Source organism: Tyto alba, unplaced genomic scaffold (genome assembly GCF_018691265.1).
Source record: "Tyto alba isolate M040663 unplaced genomic scaffold, T.alba_DEE_v4.0 Super-Scaffold_1, whole genome shotgun sequence".
Classification (NCBI taxonomy): Eukaryota; Metazoa; Chordata; class Aves; order Strigiformes; family Tytonidae; genus Tyto; species Tyto alba.
In genome coordinates, this window is record NW_024881261.1 from 2887305 (window position 1) to 2910216 (window position 22912).

At 43.8% G+C, this 22912-nt stretch overlaps 1 protein-coding gene across 6 annotated transcripts in view; it reads right to left on the reverse strand.

Annotated features, from left to right (window-relative positions):
- Positions 1-22912, reverse strand: part of PTPRE (protein tyrosine phosphatase receptor type E) — a 110029-nt gene that overhangs the window by 22617 nt on the left and 64500 nt on the right. For 5 of the 6 annotated variants that reach the window (XM_042786137.1, XM_042786095.1, XM_042785991.1 and 2 more), the window contains exons 2-9: positions 18579-18688; positions 9800-9902; positions 9463-9536; positions 7615-7751; positions 3232-3322; positions 2637-2713; positions 2477-2513; positions 1469-1566 (exon numbers count right to left, since the gene is read on the reverse strand). In XM_042786137.1, coding sequence (XP_042642071.1) covers positions 1469-1566; positions 2477-2513; positions 2637-2713; positions 3232-3322; positions 7615-7751; positions 9463-9536; positions 9800-9902; positions 18579-18681 — 720 coding nt within the window. In that variant the 5' untranslated portion in view covers positions 18682-18688. Of the gene's footprint in view, positions 1-1468; positions 1567-2476; positions 2514-2636; positions 2714-3231; positions 3323-7614; positions 7752-9462; positions 9537-9615; positions 9690-9799; positions 9903-18578; positions 18689-22912 lie in introns of those variants that run through there. The other variant, XM_033003891.2, reaches the window with a different exon arrangement.

The following is a 22912-nucleotide window of genomic DNA, read 5'->3' on the forward strand; positions in this document are numbered from 1 at the left end:
TCGGTCACTCCTAGAATGATGACGTCATGGGAGAGTAGTGTACATAAAGGAGTATGAGTATGCAGGGTTTCTCATCTGGCACAATACAGCTTTAACACCTTGCTAGTGCTATTGATGCTTACATTTATGCAGAGAAGGTGAGGACAGCTATGAAGTTGTTTTTTAACCCCGCCAGACCTAAACAGCTTTAGTTTCAATTTGGTTTCCTTGTTAAGAAATGCCTAACTGTGGGGACAGTGATGTCTCGACTCTTGATTTTTACACCTTTAGGTGCAGTCAGTGAGAAATGCGAGGCAGTCCTCATTTGGAGTCATTAGGAGGATCCAGATTTATCAGTTCTGGCTTCTCATTTTGGGAATTGGCTCTTCTTAGGGACTGCCTTTGCTGGTGGAGCTTCGTCAAGCAACACTACAGGTGCAGTAAAATAAAGCCCAAGTCCCCAATGTGAAGAGGCAGACGAGGAACGCCCATCCTCATAAACTGCGGCAAGCTGAAAGTATCCAAACTTACCTTTTTTGCTAGTGCAAAATAAAAAAAAAAAATGCACAAAATAGTTAAGAAGGCCAACTTGCACACAGTGATAGGGCGCATCGTGTCTCACGAGCGTGTCCTCACCTCCGTCCCAAGGCCAACTACTGCTGCTTAGCTCGTGTTTCCCCATGGGCAGGAGAGGTCACCCATGGGGGGCGAGAAAAGCTCAATCTGCAGCACTGGGTGGCTTCTGCCTCCTCCCTCTCCTCGCTCCCTCAGCCTCCAAGGAAACAAGGCTTTTTTTTCTCAGGCATTACTTTTTGAGAACTTTATAGACATTTCAAGTAATGATGTAGCACACTCAGTGTGGCAAACTGTCCCCCCGGGGAAAAAGAAAATAATTAAAAACTATCTTTTATGTTTCTGATGGTTCATTTCCTTAATATTTTAACTTAGTTTCTCAAGCCTGCAAAGCAGGAATGAAGTTAAATGTTTCAGGCTTTGTCTTTAGGTCTCAGCATTCAGCCAGCACACGCAGAAAGTCTGGCACAACAGGAGGAGCGAGGATCATCCGAGGAGGAATGGGGGGAGAGGAAGGAAAAGCATCACTCTCACAGAGAAGCAGCTTTGTTTTCTAATTGTTTTGTGCACGTGCCAGAAAGAATTTTGAAACCTAATACTCACAAAAATGAATAGAGTTTTTATATTCGTTTCTAAGCAAACCCACCCACCAGCGCAGGCTTATGCTGAGAATTTGCCTTTGGCTGTGGGCTACACGGGACAAAATTAGCTATCAGAATTTGTTCCTTGAGATCAACTTATATAAATTTGTATTTTGGAAATTAAAGCTACATTTACGAGCAGAAACTCAGAAGTGCTAGCAGGGACAGGAGAAGGAAGTGGTCAGAGAGGCGACTGGCCAGACGCTGAGCAGCCACAACTACTTTTGGAACACGCTCTCGTAGAGCCATCCCAGAGCAAACTGAAAGCTCTTTACCTCTTTTCTTTCTTTCAGGTTGGTTAACATGACGATGACGGCTGACTTCTGCTCCCATATCATCCTCCAGAAATCATTAACTGTTTCTTGCTTCGGTCCTGCAGCCAGAACACAGCTCTGCTCAAGGGGGGGGGGATGGAGACCAGCGTAGCACGAGCACCCCCCGCCCCTCTGTGCCCACCCAGATCTGTGTTTACTACAGACCGCTCAGGTTTGGAATACACCATATATTTATTAAAAAAAAAAAAAAAAAAATCGTATTTTATTTTACACAATCGTAAGGTTTGGAATACACCATATATTTATTAAAAAAAAAATAAAATCGTATTTTATTTTACACAATCGTATGCATTCAAATCTACATTTCTAGCAGCTATCTCCTCTCCTGAAGTATTATGAATGCTCTTTTAAGCAAGCTACTGCAGGAGCATCGTTTAGGTTTTCTGCTTTGCTGCTCTCCCCCACGCCACGGGCTGACACTACCCATGACCACACAACGAAGCACTGTCAGAGAGCTGCTCTTCCTGCCGGGCAGGACAAGACTATTTCTGAAGGAAGGGCAGGGGCAGCGATTGCTTCGCATCTGGGATTGCGGTGACCAAGTTCCCCAGATCTGCGACTAAATACAGCGTAAGAATGCGTGTGAAAATGCTGAATTCTGTATTGGGATTGCTTAGATGGACTGCATTATCAGAAGACATCAATTTTCAAACTCCCGGTAAGGAGATTATTAAAAAAAAAAAAAAAAAAAAAAAAAAAAAAAAGAGAGAGAGAAGCAAAGCAGGGTTGGAGGGGGAAAGGCAAGCCTCTTTGCTCAGAGCAGAATCTGCGGGTGTGAAGGCGGTGGGTCACCTCACACTCACTTTAAAATTCATTTCAGTTGTAACCTCTAAATCCCACCTCACATTTGGCCACCGTCTGCAGCTAGAAATAACATTTTGAAACATGTCTGAAATTAAATATGTTCAGCCAGAGGATGTACAGAAGAGAGAAATGACAGTAACTTACCTTGTGCTGCTATAAATTTATTCTTTTCTTTATAACCCTATGGAAAGAAATATCACAGCAGTTAAATGATCAAATGCCAACATATGCTAGCAGAAAAATACTTATTTAATTCCCAGTCAAAGCTTGAAGTTTGGCCAACAGTGGACAACTGTCAACTTACATCTATATATGATGCATTAATGTAGTCTGAAGGCAGGACTCCATCAATTTGGGTCAAAATCACTCTGGAATGATCATCTGGAAGAAAACACATGACAAGCATGTTTGCATCCGAAATAGGTTATTTCCTTGCAAGCAGGAGGCCAAGCTCCTGTATTGTCTCTAGTTCTCATGAAGAAACTTCCTCCACAAACACCTTGCTTTGCTCCCACACCTGGAGGTCACCGGGACTTTCAGCTCCTACAATACTGGAAGCTCATAACTTCTCCATCTTCACTTGCTCCCAACTAACTCGAGATCGTAAAATATCCACTTGACAGAGTTTAATTTGGTAGAACCCTGTGAGTGCTAAGGCTTTATAGCACAGCACCTGATAACCGTGACAGAAAAACCTAACAGGAGGAGATCCATCCTAGAGATGTGCCACAAAGCAGACAGGTTTTGAACATACAATGAAGAACCTTTGTGACCAGGGAAATTGTATTCCTTGGACATTTTCATCAAATGAACACTACTACCTGCTTGCTCAGTGTCTGATTTAAAAGAAAAGGTAATTTAATTAAGTGTCTGATTTAAAAGAAAAGGTAATGTCTTACATGGCAGGATGTTAGGATATCTGTTTTTCTCCCTGTTTTCTTCCTTATTTGCCATTTCAAATGTTCCCTGCACATATCCAGGTGTTAATGACTGAAAAAAAAAAAAAAAAAAAAAAGAAAGATACAGAAGTCAATGTGTTAGAAAACAGCTAAATCTTGTCTGCCCACGGCTTAGGGAAAATTCTGCATTTATACATAATGCCTTGCATCCAACAGAATTAAATTTTTTTTATTTTTTTTTTTTTTTCCACAATAGTTTTCATTACTCTATAACAGGAAACTACAGACAACGAGTTCAGCATTTTTGGAAAAATAAGCAATTTTTCCACCAGAGATCGCAGCTATTTCGAAAATCCTTAAACTCTGAGCTGCTGCTCGAAGCTGCCATCTGCCGCGGTGATTCACAGCGCCGTGACCCAGGCGCGCGGATGCGCCGCTCCTCGAGCTCCGCTCCGACAGCTACTTTTAGCAATAACAGTTGCTTCAATCGCATAAATAGAGTTCGATTGCTAATAGCTCGCTGCTGAGAACATTAAATATCGAACAACTTCCCGAGATCCACAGGTGAGGGCCCAACTCCAGCAGAAAGGGAGGAGGGAAAAATAAATCGTAATTCTTTTATGCGGAAAGTCGCTGTACGAGCACAAGTTAAATCCCGCAAGTAATCAGCAAGAGCTAAGGCTGTAGATAAATTTAGTTGAGCTTAAAAAAAAAAACAAAAAACACCCAGTCTTGCAGAGCAGGCAAATGAAAGGAAGAAATGGGGAGGAAGAGGGTGAAGATGAGAACAAGGAGGTGCCCGAGGTGGAGTCCCTGCGCCGCCACGGCAGAAGCTGCTGAGGCACCACCACTGGGACCGAGCTGGGGCTGCAGGGGGGAACTGGGGGGGTTGGAAAAGGCACCGTTCATCAAGGGACATGGCACAAGGCTCCTGCCCTGCACCTTTAGCTGCCCCCCTCGCCGCAAACGGCGTAAAGGAGAACGGAGTTTCACCAGGTTTCTTGTACCGACCTCCTAAAAAAACCCGGCGGCAGCGTGTTGGATCCCCGCAAGGTGAAATCCCAGCGGTTTGGGAACGCACAGCCACCTTCTCCCACCCTTCTTCTACCTCCCACTTTCTCACAGCCCCGTCTGAATCACGCAGGGGAAGGGGAAAAAAAAAAAAACAGTAAGCAGCGGTGCAGCTTAAAGCAACTAGCCCCGCTCGGCTGGCAGAGAGCAGGGCTCGGAATTTCCCTTTAAAAGCAGCAATTGGTGTTGTCAGGGTGACACAGGATAAAAGGGCAGCTGTGGGGAGGACTTCTCCTCCACCACAGAGGAAACAGCAACATGCATTTGTGGGTTTGTTGGGTTTTTTTTGTTTGTTTCTTTGCTTGTGGGTTGTTTTTTGTTTTTTGTTTTTTGGTTTTTTTTTTTTTTGTTATACATACATATCACTTAAACTTGTGAATGTAAGTAAAAAGAAAGGAAGGGAGGTTAAAAAAAGAATTGAAAAAGCAAGCTGCTTTTAGCAAACTGCTTAATTCCTCATTTGAATGAGGCCCATGGTTTTGCTAATTAAAATACATTTACAATTTAGAGAACACAGAAACTTAATTTATGTTTTGCGCAAAAAGAAATAATTAGCACTTCAGACACGATTTCTTCGAACTTCAAAACTCAGGCAACAGATTCCCAATAAAGAGTCAACTAAGTCCTGCATCTTCATGTGAAAAACACACGAAAAGGAATTATCTCTGGCAAGATAATCTCTCCTTTCCCTGCTCCTTACTCCTGCAAGACCCTGACACCTCCCCTAGAAACCTCCCACTGTCACGGCGCGGGTGGGGAGCCCCGGTGCAAGGACACAGCCCGTTTCGGTGCTCCCACCCATCTTCAGAGGGGAGGATGTGATTCATGGAGGATGCACTTCATCACATCCTCTCCAGCGCCCCGCGAATCACGAGGAGCCCATGAGTCTTGGGTCATCTGCTGCCAGCGCAGTCTTACCTGCTCCCACTTCACAGGAATCCTAAAATCTCTCCGAAGCTTCCCAGGGGCTCAATCTATCCCAGCATCGGCACATTTTCTCCTTTTTTTTTTTTTTTTTTCTCACTGAATGAGCCACAGGGACATCTTAATGGAGTCAAAATTTAAATTTTCAAAAGCAAATTCTTACAGGAAGGGTTTCAGACATTAATCTGAAAACCTAGGCAATAAGGTAGCCACTGCAAACGTCAAACAGCCAGCAGCTCATCTTGCCTCATGGATGATAACTAGAGGTAAGGGCCCATACAGAAAGGAATATGGAGGTTTTAGTTTTGTTTCTTTTTTTTTTTTTTTTTTTCCTGTGAAGAAAGAACCCACTCTTCCTAATGGCCTATGTTCACAAAGGAATCAAATAATAAAAGTGGAAATGACTGAGAGTAGAAGGAGCCTCTGCTGTTCCGATTAGTGCACAAGTTCAAGAAGTGCAAGGTACTTCTTAAGGGTAACTGAGGCTTTAAGGGTAAAATCAAAAGTATGGAAGAAAACCATTAGGCACATAAATATAAGAACTGTCCTCAAAAATACTTTCTATCTGCTGCATATCTTCGTCTATCAGTGCTTGCTTTTTCTATCCACCAGCAAAATCCCTCGGGCCCTAACTTCTTTGGCTGGTGCACGTGCCTGGCCACTGACAGCTCCCAGAACTCGCCATTTTCGGCCTAACTCTGCTTCAAATTCACAACAGAGACCCTGTATCTGCATTCCCGGGGACGCCTGACCCCCTGACATGTTAGATCAGGCTTCGGGGAGCCGATAGATACAGGTGTAACCTCAGCTGGTGGGAGGATGGAGCTGAGCTCAGGGCTTCTGCGTGCCCGGGGGATGCTCTCAAGGAGAGGTCATCACGCACGAGAAGGGTCTTGATTTCTCAGCCCTTTTCCTTCCAGTGCTGCAATGACAGACTTCTGTTTGTCAGCTTTCCTGCTTTACGCTACAATGTCAATCACTCTGTTTTCCAACTGCCTTTCACCCTTTCTCCCCCTCTCAGGCTTCAGCAAACAGCTCACGTGTCCACGCGAGCAGCCACAGGGGATAGAGCGAGACAAAAAAAAAAAAAAAAAAAAAAAAATACTCTACATAAAACATCGAGCAGACTTTATGGCTCATCCCCCTCCCGGTCACTGCTCAGACTGCTCACTTACGGGGACCGGACCCCAGTTTTCAGACTCGGCACTCGTGTGCAGACAGAAAAGTCACGCACACGCAGCATGGTGCAGAAAATGATCCAAGCAAAGCAGATTTTAAAAATAAAAATAGCTGGCTTGTTTCACTCCTAACTGCAGAGCAAATTAGTCAGGAGAGTCAAAATTCACAAGCGCGCATCTTGTCAAATTAGTTTTCACATCCATTTTGTTGACTTTGATAAATATCTCCACAATGCTCCCTCTCTGAAAAGGCAAAGAAATTATGTGTTTTAAATATATCATCAAACAAATTGCAGATATAAATATGCCACCAATTAAGAAAGCAACTTAACAGACTGTCTAATCAATGCATGCATCGGCTTTGACAACCCCGTATTTGACATTTAAGCTACTGCTCTGTGCAACTCGCTTCTGCTGTTAAGGGAAGTGAAGAGAATTAATAAAAGTATGGAAAAGGCCTCCAAATGCAGACGTGCGAGAACAGACTCATCATGCCAGGCTTCTCCATAGAAACCAGCTTTGCAGCAGCTCACCACAGACTCCGGTTAAGATTCATCTACACGACCACACGTGCCTAAAGCTCGGCTTATGGGCAGAAAATAAAAATCTCCTTTCTGACCAAGACAATGCTTCGAAGAAAAACCCAGAAAGCTGAGATACTTCATAGGAACGTATGTGCTAGGGCACAGGGTGCTGCAAATAGGGAAGCAATGGGATGATAACAAAGAAGAAAAGGTCAAATTACCAAAAAAGTCAAACCTCAATAGTGCAATATGAAAGGCCGCACTCTATTTGCTCCTCTAAGCATTTCCTATAGAGGTGAGACACTCAGACTCCTAAAAAACCCTCCAGCACCACCAAGAAAATTGATGCTAAATAGATTCATATTCAATTTTCCGCTCCTCCAGCTTTCAGGCAAACACTAGAGACCGTCTTTAAATGTTAGCAAGTGTCAAACAGTTGATATATTACAGATTTGGCATCACCGTATCATAATGCAGTTAACTTTTCAGATTTTGTCCAGGTAAAGAGTTACCACGGATGACAGAGCGCGTACAAACAGCACCAGCGCACGCACGCAAGCGCTGAGCCTCTGAGATACCAGCGTCACGCACCAGAGGCTTTTCAAAGAATTGTTAGTGTCTGCAGAGGTTTGGATTTGCCCCCACTTTTCACCGTGCAGCCCCCCACTCCACATGTGAGAACTTACATTGAACTCCTCCCGGAAGAGTTTCCCTTCATCTGCTGATCGCATCCGTATTTCCTCTTCAAGGTTTTCCACTGGAATAGGGAAATACTTCTTTGGGCCCGAGGGAGACCTGCTGAGCAGCATGACCCGTTGCTGTTCTGTTGGTAGAAGGGAAGTAGATGTTAAAGGCATGTCCAGAGCGACAGAGAGCAAGCTATTTCCAACTACAGATTAATTTTTATGCAGGAAGATGCCAAAACAGGCTTCGCATATGACACTTCAATCGGTGCTAAAGCCGATTTAAATGAAATAAAAAATACCAAAACCACAGGCCAAGTAGCTACTTTGAGAACATAACAACTTCAAGTAGAACCACTACTGGTGAAAATAATGGTTTCTGTATTTACACCAGATTAAAATGTGGCCAAGTTTTAGTTAGAAAAGGGGAAGGTTCCTTCTGCTGATGAAGAGCATACCAACCCAGAGCTGCTCTGCCACAGGCCACACAGCTTTGAGTATCTGTCACCAAAGGGATCCGCTAGATTATTTCACTTATAAGGGGGGGGGGAAAAAAAAAAAAAAAAAAAAAAAAAAAAAAGCAAACTAATCCAACAAACCAAACAACCCCCCCAAACTTTAACTTGGCAGACAACAGAAACTCTGCACTGAGATGAGCTGTGGCTCTCGGCTGTCCCAGCCCACCCCAGCACGCGATGGCTCTGCGGCAGCACGGGCTGCTACGGGCACTGCTTGCCGCCTAGACCTCGGCTTGCGGAGGGAAATAAAGGCTCACACAGGGAAATAAACCCCGAGATAAATCCCGGCCACCTCAAAATTGAAACAAGCATCCCCACGGGTGGCTGGGAGAAGAGGAAAGATTAAGCCCGCCGTCAGACGAGTTTTATTTGCCACCAAAGGCTAACAGAAAGGCCGACTGGTTCCCTACACGCCGTAACGGCGGGGCGATCGCCACTTGCAAACTAAAAGTAACAAGATTCATCACCCCCCGGGGCAGGGCCTGGTGCCGGGCCACCGCGGGGGATCTCCAAACCGCGCTCGCCCCGTGGGGTTCCTGTGCCCAAGCACCGACCCAACAGGAAGCTGACGGGTGTATTTAGAGGTTTGACTTTCTCTCCGGCTGCCACCGCCTTTGTTAACCCGCTCTTCGGTTCCTAGGTGGTGACGGGGAACCGGCACCGAGATGTAACTCTTTTCATCGTTAAGTTTTCCTCTTTGTAATGGCTAAAATAATTTGCAGGTGAGAACCGAGCGGCCCCCTCCGCGTTTGCTAGGTTTGAATGCAGCCCCACAGAACAACCCACAGGAAGGGCTTCCCGCTAACAGACATAAACCCAGCACATCGAAAAAGCCAGTGGAAAACAGTTTCAACTCCTGAGAGTGTTTTATTTTAGTGCTGCTGGCTTATAACACTGCCCTATCTCACCCCCTTGCTTGTTTCTCTTCACGTTCAGAAACCAGCCAGTAATTTCACAAAGAGCTAAAAACCGTTTTTTTCCCCTCTTTTAAGAAATACTGCAATTCTTTCTCTAAATACAGTACCAGAAACCCAGATCTTAGCTGGCATCCTAATAAAACCTCTACAAAGAGCATGAAAAACATTTACAAGGAAACATTTGCCATATCAGAACTTAAAATGAAAATGATTTAAAACCAACAACTGAAAGTTAAGATTATATGTACACAGACTTAAATACAGACCTCTATTTTTTTTCCTGTTGCCTCTTTGATAACAATCCCATAACTTACTATAAATAGAAAGCAAACATAACTGAATAACCGAGTTAGCAAACAAGCATGTGCATACACAAACAAAATTCACACTGAGAAGGAAAGCACATCTCTCCGTACCTTGTTCTTCTAAGATCCCATTTGGCATCTTTTTGTCCCCGGAGTTCACCACAGCTTTCCTATGTCTTCTGAACCTGAAATACACACACCGTGCTAACCTGAGGAGCTGTGTTGAAAGGCGACAAGCATTTTCCCAAGCCAGCCTTTACCAACCATGTCATTCTGGAGAAGCTCTTTCTGTTCATCTTGACAGCGAGAGCCACCAGCGCCGCGGCACCCCCCGCTCGGCTGTGATGGAGGCTCCTGCCTCACCATAAGTACGCGTTTCATTTCCTTGTTAGATCATATCGAAACAAGACTGAGCTAGTTCTGCATGCAGAGCTCCGCACAGACCTACCTGAAGAAATAGCCGGCCAACAGAATGAAAATGATGAAGACCAGGAGCAGAATCAGCATCGAAGTCAGTAGGTCTTTGTGCAAATTGTTCTCCTCTGTTGAGTCTGTGGATTGAGCACAGCAAACGTGAAACATGATAGACACGGACTGCCTAATCTGGTACAGAAACCGTGCTTGGTGTAACAAAAATCTGTGGTTCTATGCAATAATCTGCTTGTACTTACTAAAAGCATCACAAATTATACATAAATATAAGCAAAGACGGAATTGAAAGTTCAGTTTTTTTATTTTCCCCCCCCACCCCCCCCCCCCCTTCAAAAGCACAACCAAACTACCTGCTGCAAAGAATAGCAGGGATATTTTTTGGAATGAATGGTTAAGCAAAGAATGTACTTGTAGTCAGGGTAAGTTTAACGGATACAAGGTATTAAGCTAAATTTGAAGCCCATTCCAAAGGTTTGCTGCAGTACCCTTAGGCACACGAGCTGTTTCTCGGCTAGACAGAAATCGCCCACGAATGCCACCCTTTGTGTCTCTGGAGTCAGCAAAATCTGTACAACACGTGCTTCAAACCCAACTCACTGAACAGCCCAAACCACTGCTGCTGGCTGCCCTGGGCCGTAAAGCACACACTGAGCAAGGCAGGAGGGGACAGTGCAAGCTACAGCGTCTTCTACAGCTTATATATCTATATATAATGTAATATATATATTGTCTAAGAACAAGTAGGAATGATGAGACTTTCAATAAATACTCAGAATGGAGATTAAAAAAAAATGTATCTTTGTTATTTCTAGTATAAATTGAGAGTCTCATCCTTCTGGCAATGGTGTTTTTATATGTGTGAATCTACATTTCAGTTTCATTATATTTCTGTAACTTCTTAAAATTCTACTGAACAATTCAATATATAACACATTAAAATCATTAAAAACCCATCATGTTTTATTTAAGAAAGCAAAACTCTCAGCCTTAGCCTTCAGCAAGCAAAATACAACCCTGCTAAGTGTTTTTCTTTTCAACCAGACAAATAAATCCAAGTTATTCTCCTAACACCTCTTGCATTCACACTTCCCTAAACTCTCTTTTTGCTCACTTGCAGCAAAGGCTTTTTGAAGAGATCTTGTCACAAGCCTTGACATAAAATATCATGAAAGCACAAGATTGCGGTAAATATACGGGAATACACAGAGCCTACAATATTATAGAAAAGAGCTCATGTGGATAAACCAACTGTCCAGAATTGATCGCTGCAAAACCATTCGAGTGTTGGTTTGTATCTTGCGAGCAGCTGGAAACTCTCTGGATGCTGAAACAGGGTATTAGGGCACGGAAAAACTTCCTTTAGAGGCGTAGGTGGAAAGAAGGTGGCATACAAGGAAAGAAGGTATCTCAATTCAACAAAATAGTCCAGAGGGAACGCAATAAAATGCATGAAAATTGACATTTAAGCGGTATATAAAGATAAAAGTGACAGACATGACAAAATTGTAATGAGAAACAATCACTTAACAGGGTTCAGAAAATCACTATTGGAAGGAGGATCTGGATGAAGTGGATCAACAGAAAGTTTAACAATTTCTGTGTGGTATTTAGCAATACCGCACTTTGTATAGAAACCAAGGCCTGACAAAGAAACAAGCTAAAAACAAATTTTTGCCTCTCACAGTTAAAAAGGAGCCACTTTAGCCCACTTCTGAAGTTGAGAAATTTCAGGCTCAGTGTCCTGGAACGCTCCAGGATTTAGGGGTTTTGTGTTAGTTCTCATCACTGGCTCTGTGTCAAGACCCATGACACAAGGGGGGAAAAAACAGCAAGTTTGAGTCACGAGGGAATTAAAATTTCCCTCAGTTCATTACACAATACAAAAATCACCCGTCTCTGCCCTTCAGAAGAACTGATGTACCTCACGCCATATTTTTGGAGTGTCTTTGGAAAACGGATTCCCAGACAAACACAGAAAGCCTCAATCCAGCCCTGGAGAAATTCAATCTCCTGAGAGATTACTGTCTAAGTTTCTGTAGTTAAGGACAGAGCCCCCCTGCAATGGCCGATGCAATTCTCTGCATCAAGATCTCACCTCTCCTCCTACAATTTCACAAGGAAATTAGGTCAAAAACCACCAACAGTCCCTTCTTCTTTGTACACGGGCACATCTGTTTTCAAAGCCTTGCACCAATGGCTTCACCTCTGCTGAGCCTGCGTGTAAGGCACGGTGTGGTTTTAAACAGTTTCATTTATCACCTGGGTTTTCTTCAACACCTGCATCGGTAATTTTATAAATGTCGCCCGAATATTGTAAGAGAAAGTTACAACCAGGCTCAGGCCATTGTAAACTCAGAGGCTAAAAGATCTTTGGGCAACACAGCCATCTACATATCGAATGGGATTTTAAGGGGAGACTGAAAGAACAACCTGAAATATTTTTTTTAATCAGTGCTGCTTCAGAAATTGACAACCAAAGCATATGAGGAAAGGCACACAGAAGAGGCAAACGTCCTCTAAAGCAGATCTCTACCGCAGCCACTGCCAGGGAAGATTTTCCACTGCTCCAACACAAAGAGACCCGTGGTCCAAAACCACAGGGTTTTTTGTTCGCAGCCGCACAAGAAAGATTGTCCCGAGGGTATTTTTTTTAGAAATGCAATGAAATAATGACTTTCATCTTGACAAGAGAGGAGGATTATCGCCTGGAGGATGGTGGCAACCCCTCGTGCTTCCCCTGCCACCCACCGAGCCTGACTCATGGGTTCTTCCCAGCTTCATTCCCTGTGCTGCTGGCCCAGTCCTCTGAACGGCTCTTTCTGGAAATGTATCACCCTTTCCGTCAGGGTTATGATGTTCCCATTTTCCGTGTGTGTCAAAACCAAAACCACCCACAAGAAAAAAAAGGAACTAACAGCAGTGGGTGCACATCAGTAACTGCCCCCTGATCCTCCCTCCACGCTCTCTCCCCAGCTCTGATTTGCTTCATCCCCGGATCGTTCCTTTGCAGGTAGGACCCTAACAGTAAAATGGCCTGTGAATAAAAGCGTGATTAAAACACTTTTTTTTCTCCCTCCACAAAAGCAAGCTAATAAGACAAGGTGCGTGGTTTGCCCTAGATACCAAGTCAGATACCTGAAATTATTCTGGTGATTGACAGACAAGATGTTGTTTATCTGGGCATAAGAGAAATCCCACAACAACAGGCCCTATTTTTTCACAGCTAGGAACTTCTTTTCAAAAGACAGAAAACCCTCTACCTCTCCAAAACGAAAACTAAACTGCTTTCACCCATTATTTGGGATAGGTATCAAGTGGGTTTTCTTCAGGGTGCGTCGTTCATCTCTGCTGCCCCTTCAGCAGACACACAAATGTCCTTTAAACAGTGCTCAGTCACACCTGACCACAGAGGCTTTTGGGCAGTGACACGTGCCTCTGTTTTGGGTCAGAACTGTTATTTCAGACATCCAGCCCTACAAAGGACCCCAACCTCCTCCGACATTTATTTTACATCAAGAGTGACTGTCACATCTTGACACAGACCTTATCCATCACGCGGCAAACACAGCACACGCGATCTTCAATAGTGCCACGTTAGAAAATATATCACCATGAATAGAATTCAGGTCAAATTTTAATGGAGGCGTTTTCTCACCTGCAGGCACAAAACCCAGTGCTTCCCAGTTTACCACAGTTTGGTACTTGCACACAACTTCTATCGGAGCAACGCACCCCCCATGGGTGGGATGCAGGAGCTCCTGGACATGTCTCTGCTGAAGAGCTCCATCCAGCTTGCACCAGCGTCTGCAGCCAGCTTGCCTGGTGGCCGTGCAAGACCTCACACGTTAATTTAGGAGACGCTTCAGACAGGATAATCTATCACAGAATGGTTGGGGTTGGAAGGGACCTCAAAGCCCCCCCAGTGCCCCCCCCTGCCCCGGGCAGGGCCCCCTTCCCCCAGCCCAGGGGGCTCCCAGCCCCGTCCAACCTGGCCTTGAACCCTTCCAGGGAGGGGGCAGCCACAGCTGCTCTGGGCACCCTGGGCCAGCGCCTCACCCCCCGCACAGGGAACAATTTCTGCCTTAGAGCTCACCTAAATCTGCCCTCTGCCAGTTTAAACCTGTCACCCCTCATCCTGTAAACACCCCCTGATCCAGAGTCCCTCCCCACCTTCCCTGTCCCCCCTTTAAGCCCTGGGAGGCTGCTCGAAGGGCTCCCCGGAGCCTTCTCTTCTCCAGGCTGAACCCCCCCAACTCTCTCAGCCCGGCCTCCCAGGGGAGCTGCTCCAGCCCCCCCAGCATCTCCGTGGCCTCCTCTGGCCCCGCTCGAGCAGCTCCGGGTCCTTCTGCTGTTGGGGGCCCCCGAGCTGGCCCCAGCACTGCAGGGGGGTCTCCCCAGAGCGGAGCAGAGGGGGAGAATCCCCTCCCTGGCCCTGCTGCCCCCCCTGCTCTGGCTGCAGCCCAGGGCACGGGTGGGTTCTGGGCTGCCAGCGCACGGGGCTGCCTCACAGGCAGGTTTCCCCCCACCAGCCCCCCCAGTCCCTCTCCTTGGGGCTGCTCTCCAGCCACCCCTTGCCCAGCCTGGGTTTGTGCTGGGGATCGCCCCGACCCACGGGCAGGACCTTGCACTTGGCCTTGCTGAACTTTGTGAGGTTTGCCCGGGCCCCCCTCTCCAGCCTGTCAACATCAATGTTCACGTTTCAAAGGGCAACAAAGCATCTTCAGTTTTTACTGTAGTCTGCCAAAGCTCCTCACTTGCCCCACAGAGCAGGTAACTCTCAAAATTCTCTGAGGACAACTGCAGGGAGCAGCAGAGCCCACCAGAGCACACACAGCCACGGGACATAAACCTTTTTGTGTCACCACCTTGCTGGGGGGACCAGGGTGCTACTCACAGTGAGGATGCACATGTGGCACAGGTTGTCCCCATGCCATCATTTGGACTGATGCCAAGGTGCAGACACACTCCAGTGACATTATTTTGGGTAGTCCTTAGTACACTTTGGGGCCATAGGCGTTTTTTTGAAATGTTTGGATTGAGTGAGTAGAAGAGTATTTAAATGATTTGTTGCTGTAAAAACTTCTGCAAGTGCTGAACTTCTGTTTGCTGAACTTTCTGTTTAGATTTATCAGTGATTGATTTATTATATTCAAGCCTCTTGCACATCAGTGTGCTCTTTCTATACACTGAAAACCTACAAGTTAACTCAACAAAAGGAGAACTCCCCTTTCCCAGTTTTCATCTAGCCACCCCGTCTCCTTGAGGTATGGCCAAACTTCTGCTGCGATGACTGGGCAGGAGAAGTCCACCTGTGCCAAGGGGGGTATCGCAAAGCCCAGAGCTAAGCCCTCTCACGGTATTTTTGGAAGAGAGAACCCCAACACTGCAGAGAATCACTGTGCTTCACCGTGCCTTGACTGCAAAGAGGAAGCAGATACGCAGCTGATAACCAGGAGATGCGTTCGGAACGTATGAAAAAGAAATCCAAATTAAAAAAAAGAAAATAAAGAAAGAAATAAAGAAAGAAAGGGTAAAGGAAAAAGAGAGGTAGGGAAGACACACCAGGGTCCACAGCCTGCAGTACACAAGAAGGCAGGAACCGTGCCTGCGCTTGCCACCCCAGAGCCGAGCGCGGCGCAGCCGGACCGAGCACAGCCCCGCCTTGCCACCGCCAGTTTGGGTTGGAAAAGGACCCTTAAAAGTCCCCTAATCCAACCCCCAGTCCAAAAGCACCTATTTCTGAAGTTCTGCTTTTCAAACGAATTCTTGAAATTGAGTATCTCCCAGCAAAGCACCCCTTTGGCTTTTAAATGCTACGTAAATGAGCCAGCCTCCTGCTTCAAAACTCAATTTTCTGATGATGACTTGTCTTCGAGGTGAAGCCTAGCGTGGGAGTGTCCATCTCTGGGTCCCGTCCTGGCTATCGTATAGCAAGACTTCATTCTTCCTATACATTGCTTCAGTTATCTTCAAAGACACCCACTAAACCTCTTGGAAGTTTAGAGGAGCAATAAATAGGGCATCAAAAGCTGCACCATTTGCTGCTTTTCAACCTCCCACTCATCTTAGAGATTCATTACCTCTGCATGTTAATACAGCGGTGGCGGGAAGAAATTGCAAAGATGGGCTTGAAACCCATGAAATATTCATCGAGTAAACACTAAAATTTAAACATTTGGAAAGGACTTAAAAGCTCTACTACTGCAACTCCCAGGCTCCTTTTATATTTAGACCGCATATCAAGTAAGAATACAAGAGGAAGTAAAAGAATCCTGACTATGATTAATACTGAATAACTAATTAATATTTGAGTAACCGGGAATTACTGAAACGCTATGGGCAGTGTCATGCACAAATCATCTGTCACGCATATTTGATAGCATAAAGTTTTACCTACTTGAAATATATATTTATTTATGTAAATCCAAATAAATAAATACTGGTTTATATTTATTCGATACAGTTGAATACTGGAAGTGCAGTTTCTCTACTAAATGGCAGTGCAATAAACCCAGAATATTCTGATTTTAAGACGGGGAAATTTCATGGTACCCTAGTAGGAAGCAAAATGTCAGTAGTGCTGAAAAACTGAGCCATTCAGACTAGGTATCCATGTTCAAAATAAGGATAAACCCAACGATCATAATAATTCAACAAATGTTTTAAAAAATCAAGTCAGCTAAAATAATGACATGCAATAAATTATAACTGTTCCTTGCAGAATTGAAAGCATCTTATCTTTTTTGGATCATGCATCAAATTAGCATGCAGAAGGAATGCTGGATTTTTTTTTTTTTTTTTTTTTAGTATCTTTCCATTCCTTGCATATTCTTTTAAATGGAGTTTTCTTGATACCTTGATCAAAAATCTTTATTTTTGTATTTAAAAATATTGTGTTAGTTCGATGGCTATGAAATGTATTAGATAACCCTATTATCTTGGACCTTTCAACACAGCAATATGTTTTCAGTGTGCACGTACCTGTCCATCAGACAAAACTCTTTGCTTCTCACTGCAAAGTAATGAAGGCTTTGATATTCAGGAAAAAAACAGTTTAGCCATACTAATAATTTCTAAATCGTATCACTGAAATTAAGATTTAATTAAAACACAGATAATAAGATTACTCTTATCTGTATTATCATACTTAAATTCAAGACAATTTGGAATTAAGCTTTGAAGACAAACAGCATCTATGGAGAAACTCCCTTTTTACTAATTTTATTAAAATTCTGGGAAGTGATACACCTAACAAGTTACTTCCCTTTCCCAATTCCCATATTCTTACACATTCAGACTGGTATTAGTAACTTGTTTTCCTGCTCCAGGCGCCGGACAAGAAGCAGGGCACTGACAACTATCAACAGCACTTCAGCACAGCCATTTATTACCAATTTTACACTTGGCTAATTTTTTATTTATGTTAGCAATTTATTTCTTTTGAAAGCCCCAAGCAAAACCCCACCAAGACTGACACTACTCATGGTAGAGCTCCTTGCTCCCCCAACCCTCCACCTCCCCGGCAGAGGTCTGTTAGTGCCCAGGCAGAGCAGTGCTCGGCTGCACCTCCACTGTCCTCCAGCCTCAGATTTTGGTGGAAGCAAATGCCTAACACCTAAATCACTACAACTAAGGACCAAAACAATCAAAGGAGCCATCAGCCATGCCTAGAATGTGATTCTTGTTTGGCTCTCCTTCCATACGGGCGTAAAGTTCACAAGCAGATTAAAACCCAACCAACCAAACCACAACAACACCCTCCTATAAAAAGTGGCTGTCAACAACAGTCAGCTGAACACTTATCAAGATTTCACCACATTGTTTATATGGAACATCATCAGCTTTATGTCCCTTCAACCAAGCCCACGGAGCAGCTACCCCTTCAGAATTACCCCTCAGACACGAGCACGGAGTCACGCACTGCCTCCGCCTGAACAGCAAACCACCGCCTGACCACCACCGCCCGCCAGCACGGGGATTTTGAAGATAGCTAGCTAGGATTAGGGAGGATAGGGACAACGTGCAAGTAAAATCTATCATCCCATCACAGAACATAATAGTAGAATCAGTATCTTAAATAATAAAAAAAAAACAAAAAAAAAACAACAACAACAAACCCTTATTTGACTTGAACAAGCCCCTCTCCAGGACTGTCATGCCTTAGGACATACTTGTAGGAGGGCTCAAAGCAAGAGGAAGAAATTCCAAAAATAGAAATGAGGATGAGTAAAAGATGCTGTGGCGGACCGGTGAGTAGAAGATTGCTCTCAGGTCTCTGAAAATGGCTTTTCTGTTTTTCGCCTGACCTGATCTTATGCAGGACGCCTGCACTATTATCCACGTCCTCAAGCCTTGCTTTAGACAGCTCATATCATCAGAAAACACAGAACATATGTAAAGACTGTAGTTCCTCATGATGTTTGAATATGCTCATCCTGTTGTCTAATTATTAATTTCTTTATTTCATATTATTTGTGTCCAGCTCCCATCACGTTGGAGGATCCACAGTGACAGCTCCTGTGGAGAGCTTCCAGCCCAGGCTGGAGGAGACATCCCGAGCTTCTTCACCTCTCCCCAAACTATCCTGTGCATTTCCCATACATGGGAAAGAGAAAGTAAAGTGTACAGCACCAGTCATACGCAGATCAAATACAGAGGTCATCTGGCACGATTAGAAGCACCTTAGTGGGGTCAAAGTCCTGGAAAATTATCCAGGACTACGTCACCAGGGAGACCTCACCTGAAGTCCCTTTCTACACCTGCACTCATCCCCGCAAATTAAGTGATGTCCTTACTTGTTGTTGTTGTTGGTTTTGGCAATTCAGTTCCATTGGGTGGTAAAGCTTGCGCAAACAGAAAACTAACACAGAGCAGCAGGAGCGAGCAGGAATGTTCCATCCTGGACCTAAAAGAAAATGAGAGCAAAATATAAATTTTCACACCAAATTACTGTTACGTTTTTTTCCTCACGTCAGAACAAAGCTAAAAGAAAAAGCAGTATTCCCTTTAGATGAGGGAAATTTTAAAACGTGTTTTACACTCTCCCATAGCCTTATCGCTTAACTTTCAGTTTTGATGCAGAAGGAAAAGGAAAATACCAGTTGTGCACACTAAAAATTCCTTCCGAACATTTTAAATCCCAGAACGGGAAGATAACGCCCAGCCATCATTCAAAGGCAACGACTCAAATCAGGCCAGAAAAACTACTCTGCATCAGTAAACCACAGCAGCTGAGGACACCGAGGCAGGGAGTTTGGAAGTCACTTCCACAGCTGAGAAGAAAACTCATGAGGACCAGCAGCTGGAATCTCGAGAACGAATGCAAATCTTGAGAATAAATGCAAAACTCGCGGGTTTTTGGGGTGGTTCCTGTCATAATTGCATCTATGATACCTTCTGCAAAGAGCACGAGTAGGAGCAGCGTGGGCTGCAGGGAGGGGAAAGCGGCCCCAAACCCCGGCGTGGCCAGACCCCGTCTCAAGGGTCCAAGTGACTTTGCAAGACCGATACCGTGTGGAACCGCCACACACAATTTTGGCATCGCAGATGCCTGAAGACCAAAACAACAAGGAAAAGCTTTTACTACCAAGCAGACCAGTAGCAACCATAAAGTTTAAAGTATCCGTAATGAGCGCTTTTCATAGTTTTCTTATCCCACTTTGATTTCCTATAGGCATGTGTATGTATAGACCATACATGGTGCTTCACAGGTACATTCCCTTGGAGAACACGTCTGCCACAGCTATGAGTCCACAAGCTATAAAGAATTTCACCAAAGACTTCCAAACACAGAGAACCTCAGGTTTTGTGAGACTGGAAAATAATCACCACTGCAGAGGTTAGAGAAAAGGTATGGTGAGAACGTGCTGCTGCTTTGAAGACTATAGGGAAATTCAAGAAAATAAATAGCTGTAGAAATACTCTAGCCCCTCGAAATGGAGGTTTATGTGGAAAAAAATTAATGTTGTTGTTAATTTGCTCTACAGTTATCCAGTCCCTCATGAACACATTAATTATAAGAGGCTGCCATCTCAGCCATTAGCTAGTCTTGCTTGATTTAAAAATATTTTCTTTGGCATAACACACAAACGTTACTTTCTGTATTTCGCAAATGACAGAACACATCCAGATGGTGGCTCTACATCCATTGCTAAAATTATAACCATTGTAATACTGCACAGCAAAGCTCCTCGAGGTTTCACTAGAATATACTTAATATTACCATTTGCACAGGATATTACATAGTGCTGCCTAACAACAGACAAAAAAAATCCAGGAACTTGGCAGTCATTAGAATAACGATTAGAAAGTCCTTTCTTTCAATGTGAAATGGGATAATCCACCAGAAATTATCTCTGGATAAGCTTGAATGTATAAAAAACTTCTGTAACGACAACTTTCAGACCACCTTTTCGCCACTCTCACATGTGTTACTCAGAAGTGACCCTTACTCCCAGCCTCTCCGCTATACCTAGGACGAAATTCAGATTCAGCACACACCTGGTATTCTTTAAAAAAGAGAAACAGACCCCCAAAATGAATTTTCTCGTGCTCTAAAGGGACGTCGGCAGCAGGAAGGCTCAGCTGAGGGCACCTCAAACCGCAGGTGCCTTAGGGAGCACACAGACCCTTTTTAAGGGGCGGGTGTCAGGTAATCTTATCTGATATTACAGTTCCTTATTTGTTTTCTTTTTCAAGGCTGTTTGGCACAGAGCAGCCCTTCTGCCCACCAGAAGCACTTAAAGCACGCTCCGTTTACCAAGGGGTCCCCTTCCAGAAGGGATGGCAGGATGCTTTCTGTCCATCGCCCCTAAGATGCTATTTCAGATTCTGCCAAGTGTTCTGAAAATACAGGAGTATGGAAGAAAATGAACACGAAAATAAAAAAGCAAAATATATTTTCTGAGGAAAAAAATAACGTATAAAGCTTTTTTTACATGGGAGCACAAACTTAATAGCGTTTCTTTATTCTTCTTCCCCTTCTTACAGTTTGGAAGCTCAATGGATCTAGCTGATTTCTTCCCTCTAACATAATGAGTGAAGAAATAACAATAAGAAGTATTATCAGCGTCAAACTTTACTTTCTTAAATGTCTTTTTTTTTTTTTTTTTTTTTTTCCCAGTCCAGCTTCCTACCAACAGATTTACTCATTCAGTTCCTTCTACTACTCTTTAGAATTTAAGCAGACGAGATGTCTTACACGAACAGGCTCAGTCAACAGCCAGGCTAACCCTGAACCAGCCGTTTTTAGGATTAGACAACTAATTACGCGTAACAGCTTATTGCAAAACGTATCGGCGTTACCGCCGCACGCGGACCTGGTCTGACGGCTGCGACCCAGCTTTGTCGGCCAGAGATCCACCCTCTTACTCCAAAACACTCCAACTTTGAGAAATTGCCTTAACCAGGTGTAACTGGATAAAAATCAAACCCATTTATAGTTTTATATGACAGTCATCATAGTAAGGGGCCATATCGCTATCGGCTATATGAAGTTTTATACCTAGGCTACTTGGGCTGAGTTAACTATATTTTCCTCAGCCTTGTCTATCCATTGTAAGAGTTGATTAAGAAGTTAATATTTCAGTGTTGTAGGAAAGAAAGCCAGGCTGTAGCTAAAGTTAAAAATAAATAAATAAATAAATAAATAAATAAATAAATAGACAGATAGATAGATAGATAGATAGATAGATAGATAGATAGATAGATAAATAAATAAATAAAGACAGTCACCTGCTCTAAAAACCTGCAAGTCACTGTGAATTTTTCTGTTCAGCAGAATAAACACCCCCAAGTGGAATTTGGTGTAATTCTGGAAGCAACCCATGTTATGAAAACCTAGTAAGGTTATACTGTATTTAGCATTATATATAACCTTCCAAAATTTAAAATATAGAATTATAAAGCAATAGTGTGTTGGAAGCTCAAAACAAGCAGCAGCGGTTTACATAAACTGAAGGGAGGGGAAAGGAAGGAAGAGGATTTGGAAATCTGGAATAAAGCCAGAATAACAGTGGAATCAATAGGGAAAGGGCTGGTGTTGCCAGGAATGAGGTGCTGAATGCCGCACTTCACTGACTTTAGTGCTTTGCACCCTCAGCAAAGGCTGCTCAAATCCGCTGGCCTTTCGGGTCATCGACTCCGGCAGTTACAGCGAGCTGCTTTGCTGAATGATTTTACAGAGCAGCGTCGAGTTCACTGGCTCACTGTTAAAACACATCCAGCTCTTTGGAAAAAAAAAAAAAAAAGCAAACCAAAAAAAAAAAAAAATAACCCAAAACAAAACAAAAAAAAACCAAACACAAAACCAAACAAAACCCCCAAAATAATTGAAGTTGCTGGCAGATTTCCAAGAGACTGGAAAGTGTAAGGAACATCGTTTCTCACAAAATTACTTTTAGGAGGGTTTTACAGATACAAAACCATGCCAGACATCTTCTGTCTGCTCTCTTGAACGTGCTACAGTAGAACTTGAATATACAGTCAATGCCTCATGTTGTATCAGAAATAAACACGTCTACAAAGATTATGCAAATTCTGGGATCTTATTATTGTCCGAAGCTCTTTGCATTTCTGCTTGCTGCAAAAAGAAGGATTAAAACTTGCAGCAGATTTGGGTGCAACAGCACGGAGGCTGATGCAAGAGCCTGAGCTTGGCATGGCCATGCGCTACGTACGACCAAGTAGTAAGTATTTCTCTTCAGACTGGGGCAGATGGGGAGGTGAGCAAGTTGCAATAGCATCCAAACACTGTAAGCTTTACTGTATAGTTATATACTTCACATACAGGACTGCAATGATATAATTTTTTGACCCCAAAAACCCCATCGCCATAGACACAGCAGCATTTTCCATCCTGAAGAAGGTACGATGTCATGATACAGTCTGTTAAAAAAAAAAAAAAAAAAAAAAAAAAATAAAAAATAATAACAACTCCACTCCAGAGAGGACAGGCAGGTAGAAAAGCAGTGCTGCACAAGAAAGGACAACCGCGTACTACAAAGGAAGCCTCTTGTTGATAAAATCAGAAAGGATAAGATCCAGGTACAGACACACACTGTCATTATTACAGAGCTTTGCTGTGAGGCAACTGCTGCCCTGCCTGGAAAAAGGAATAGCAGCTGCTTTA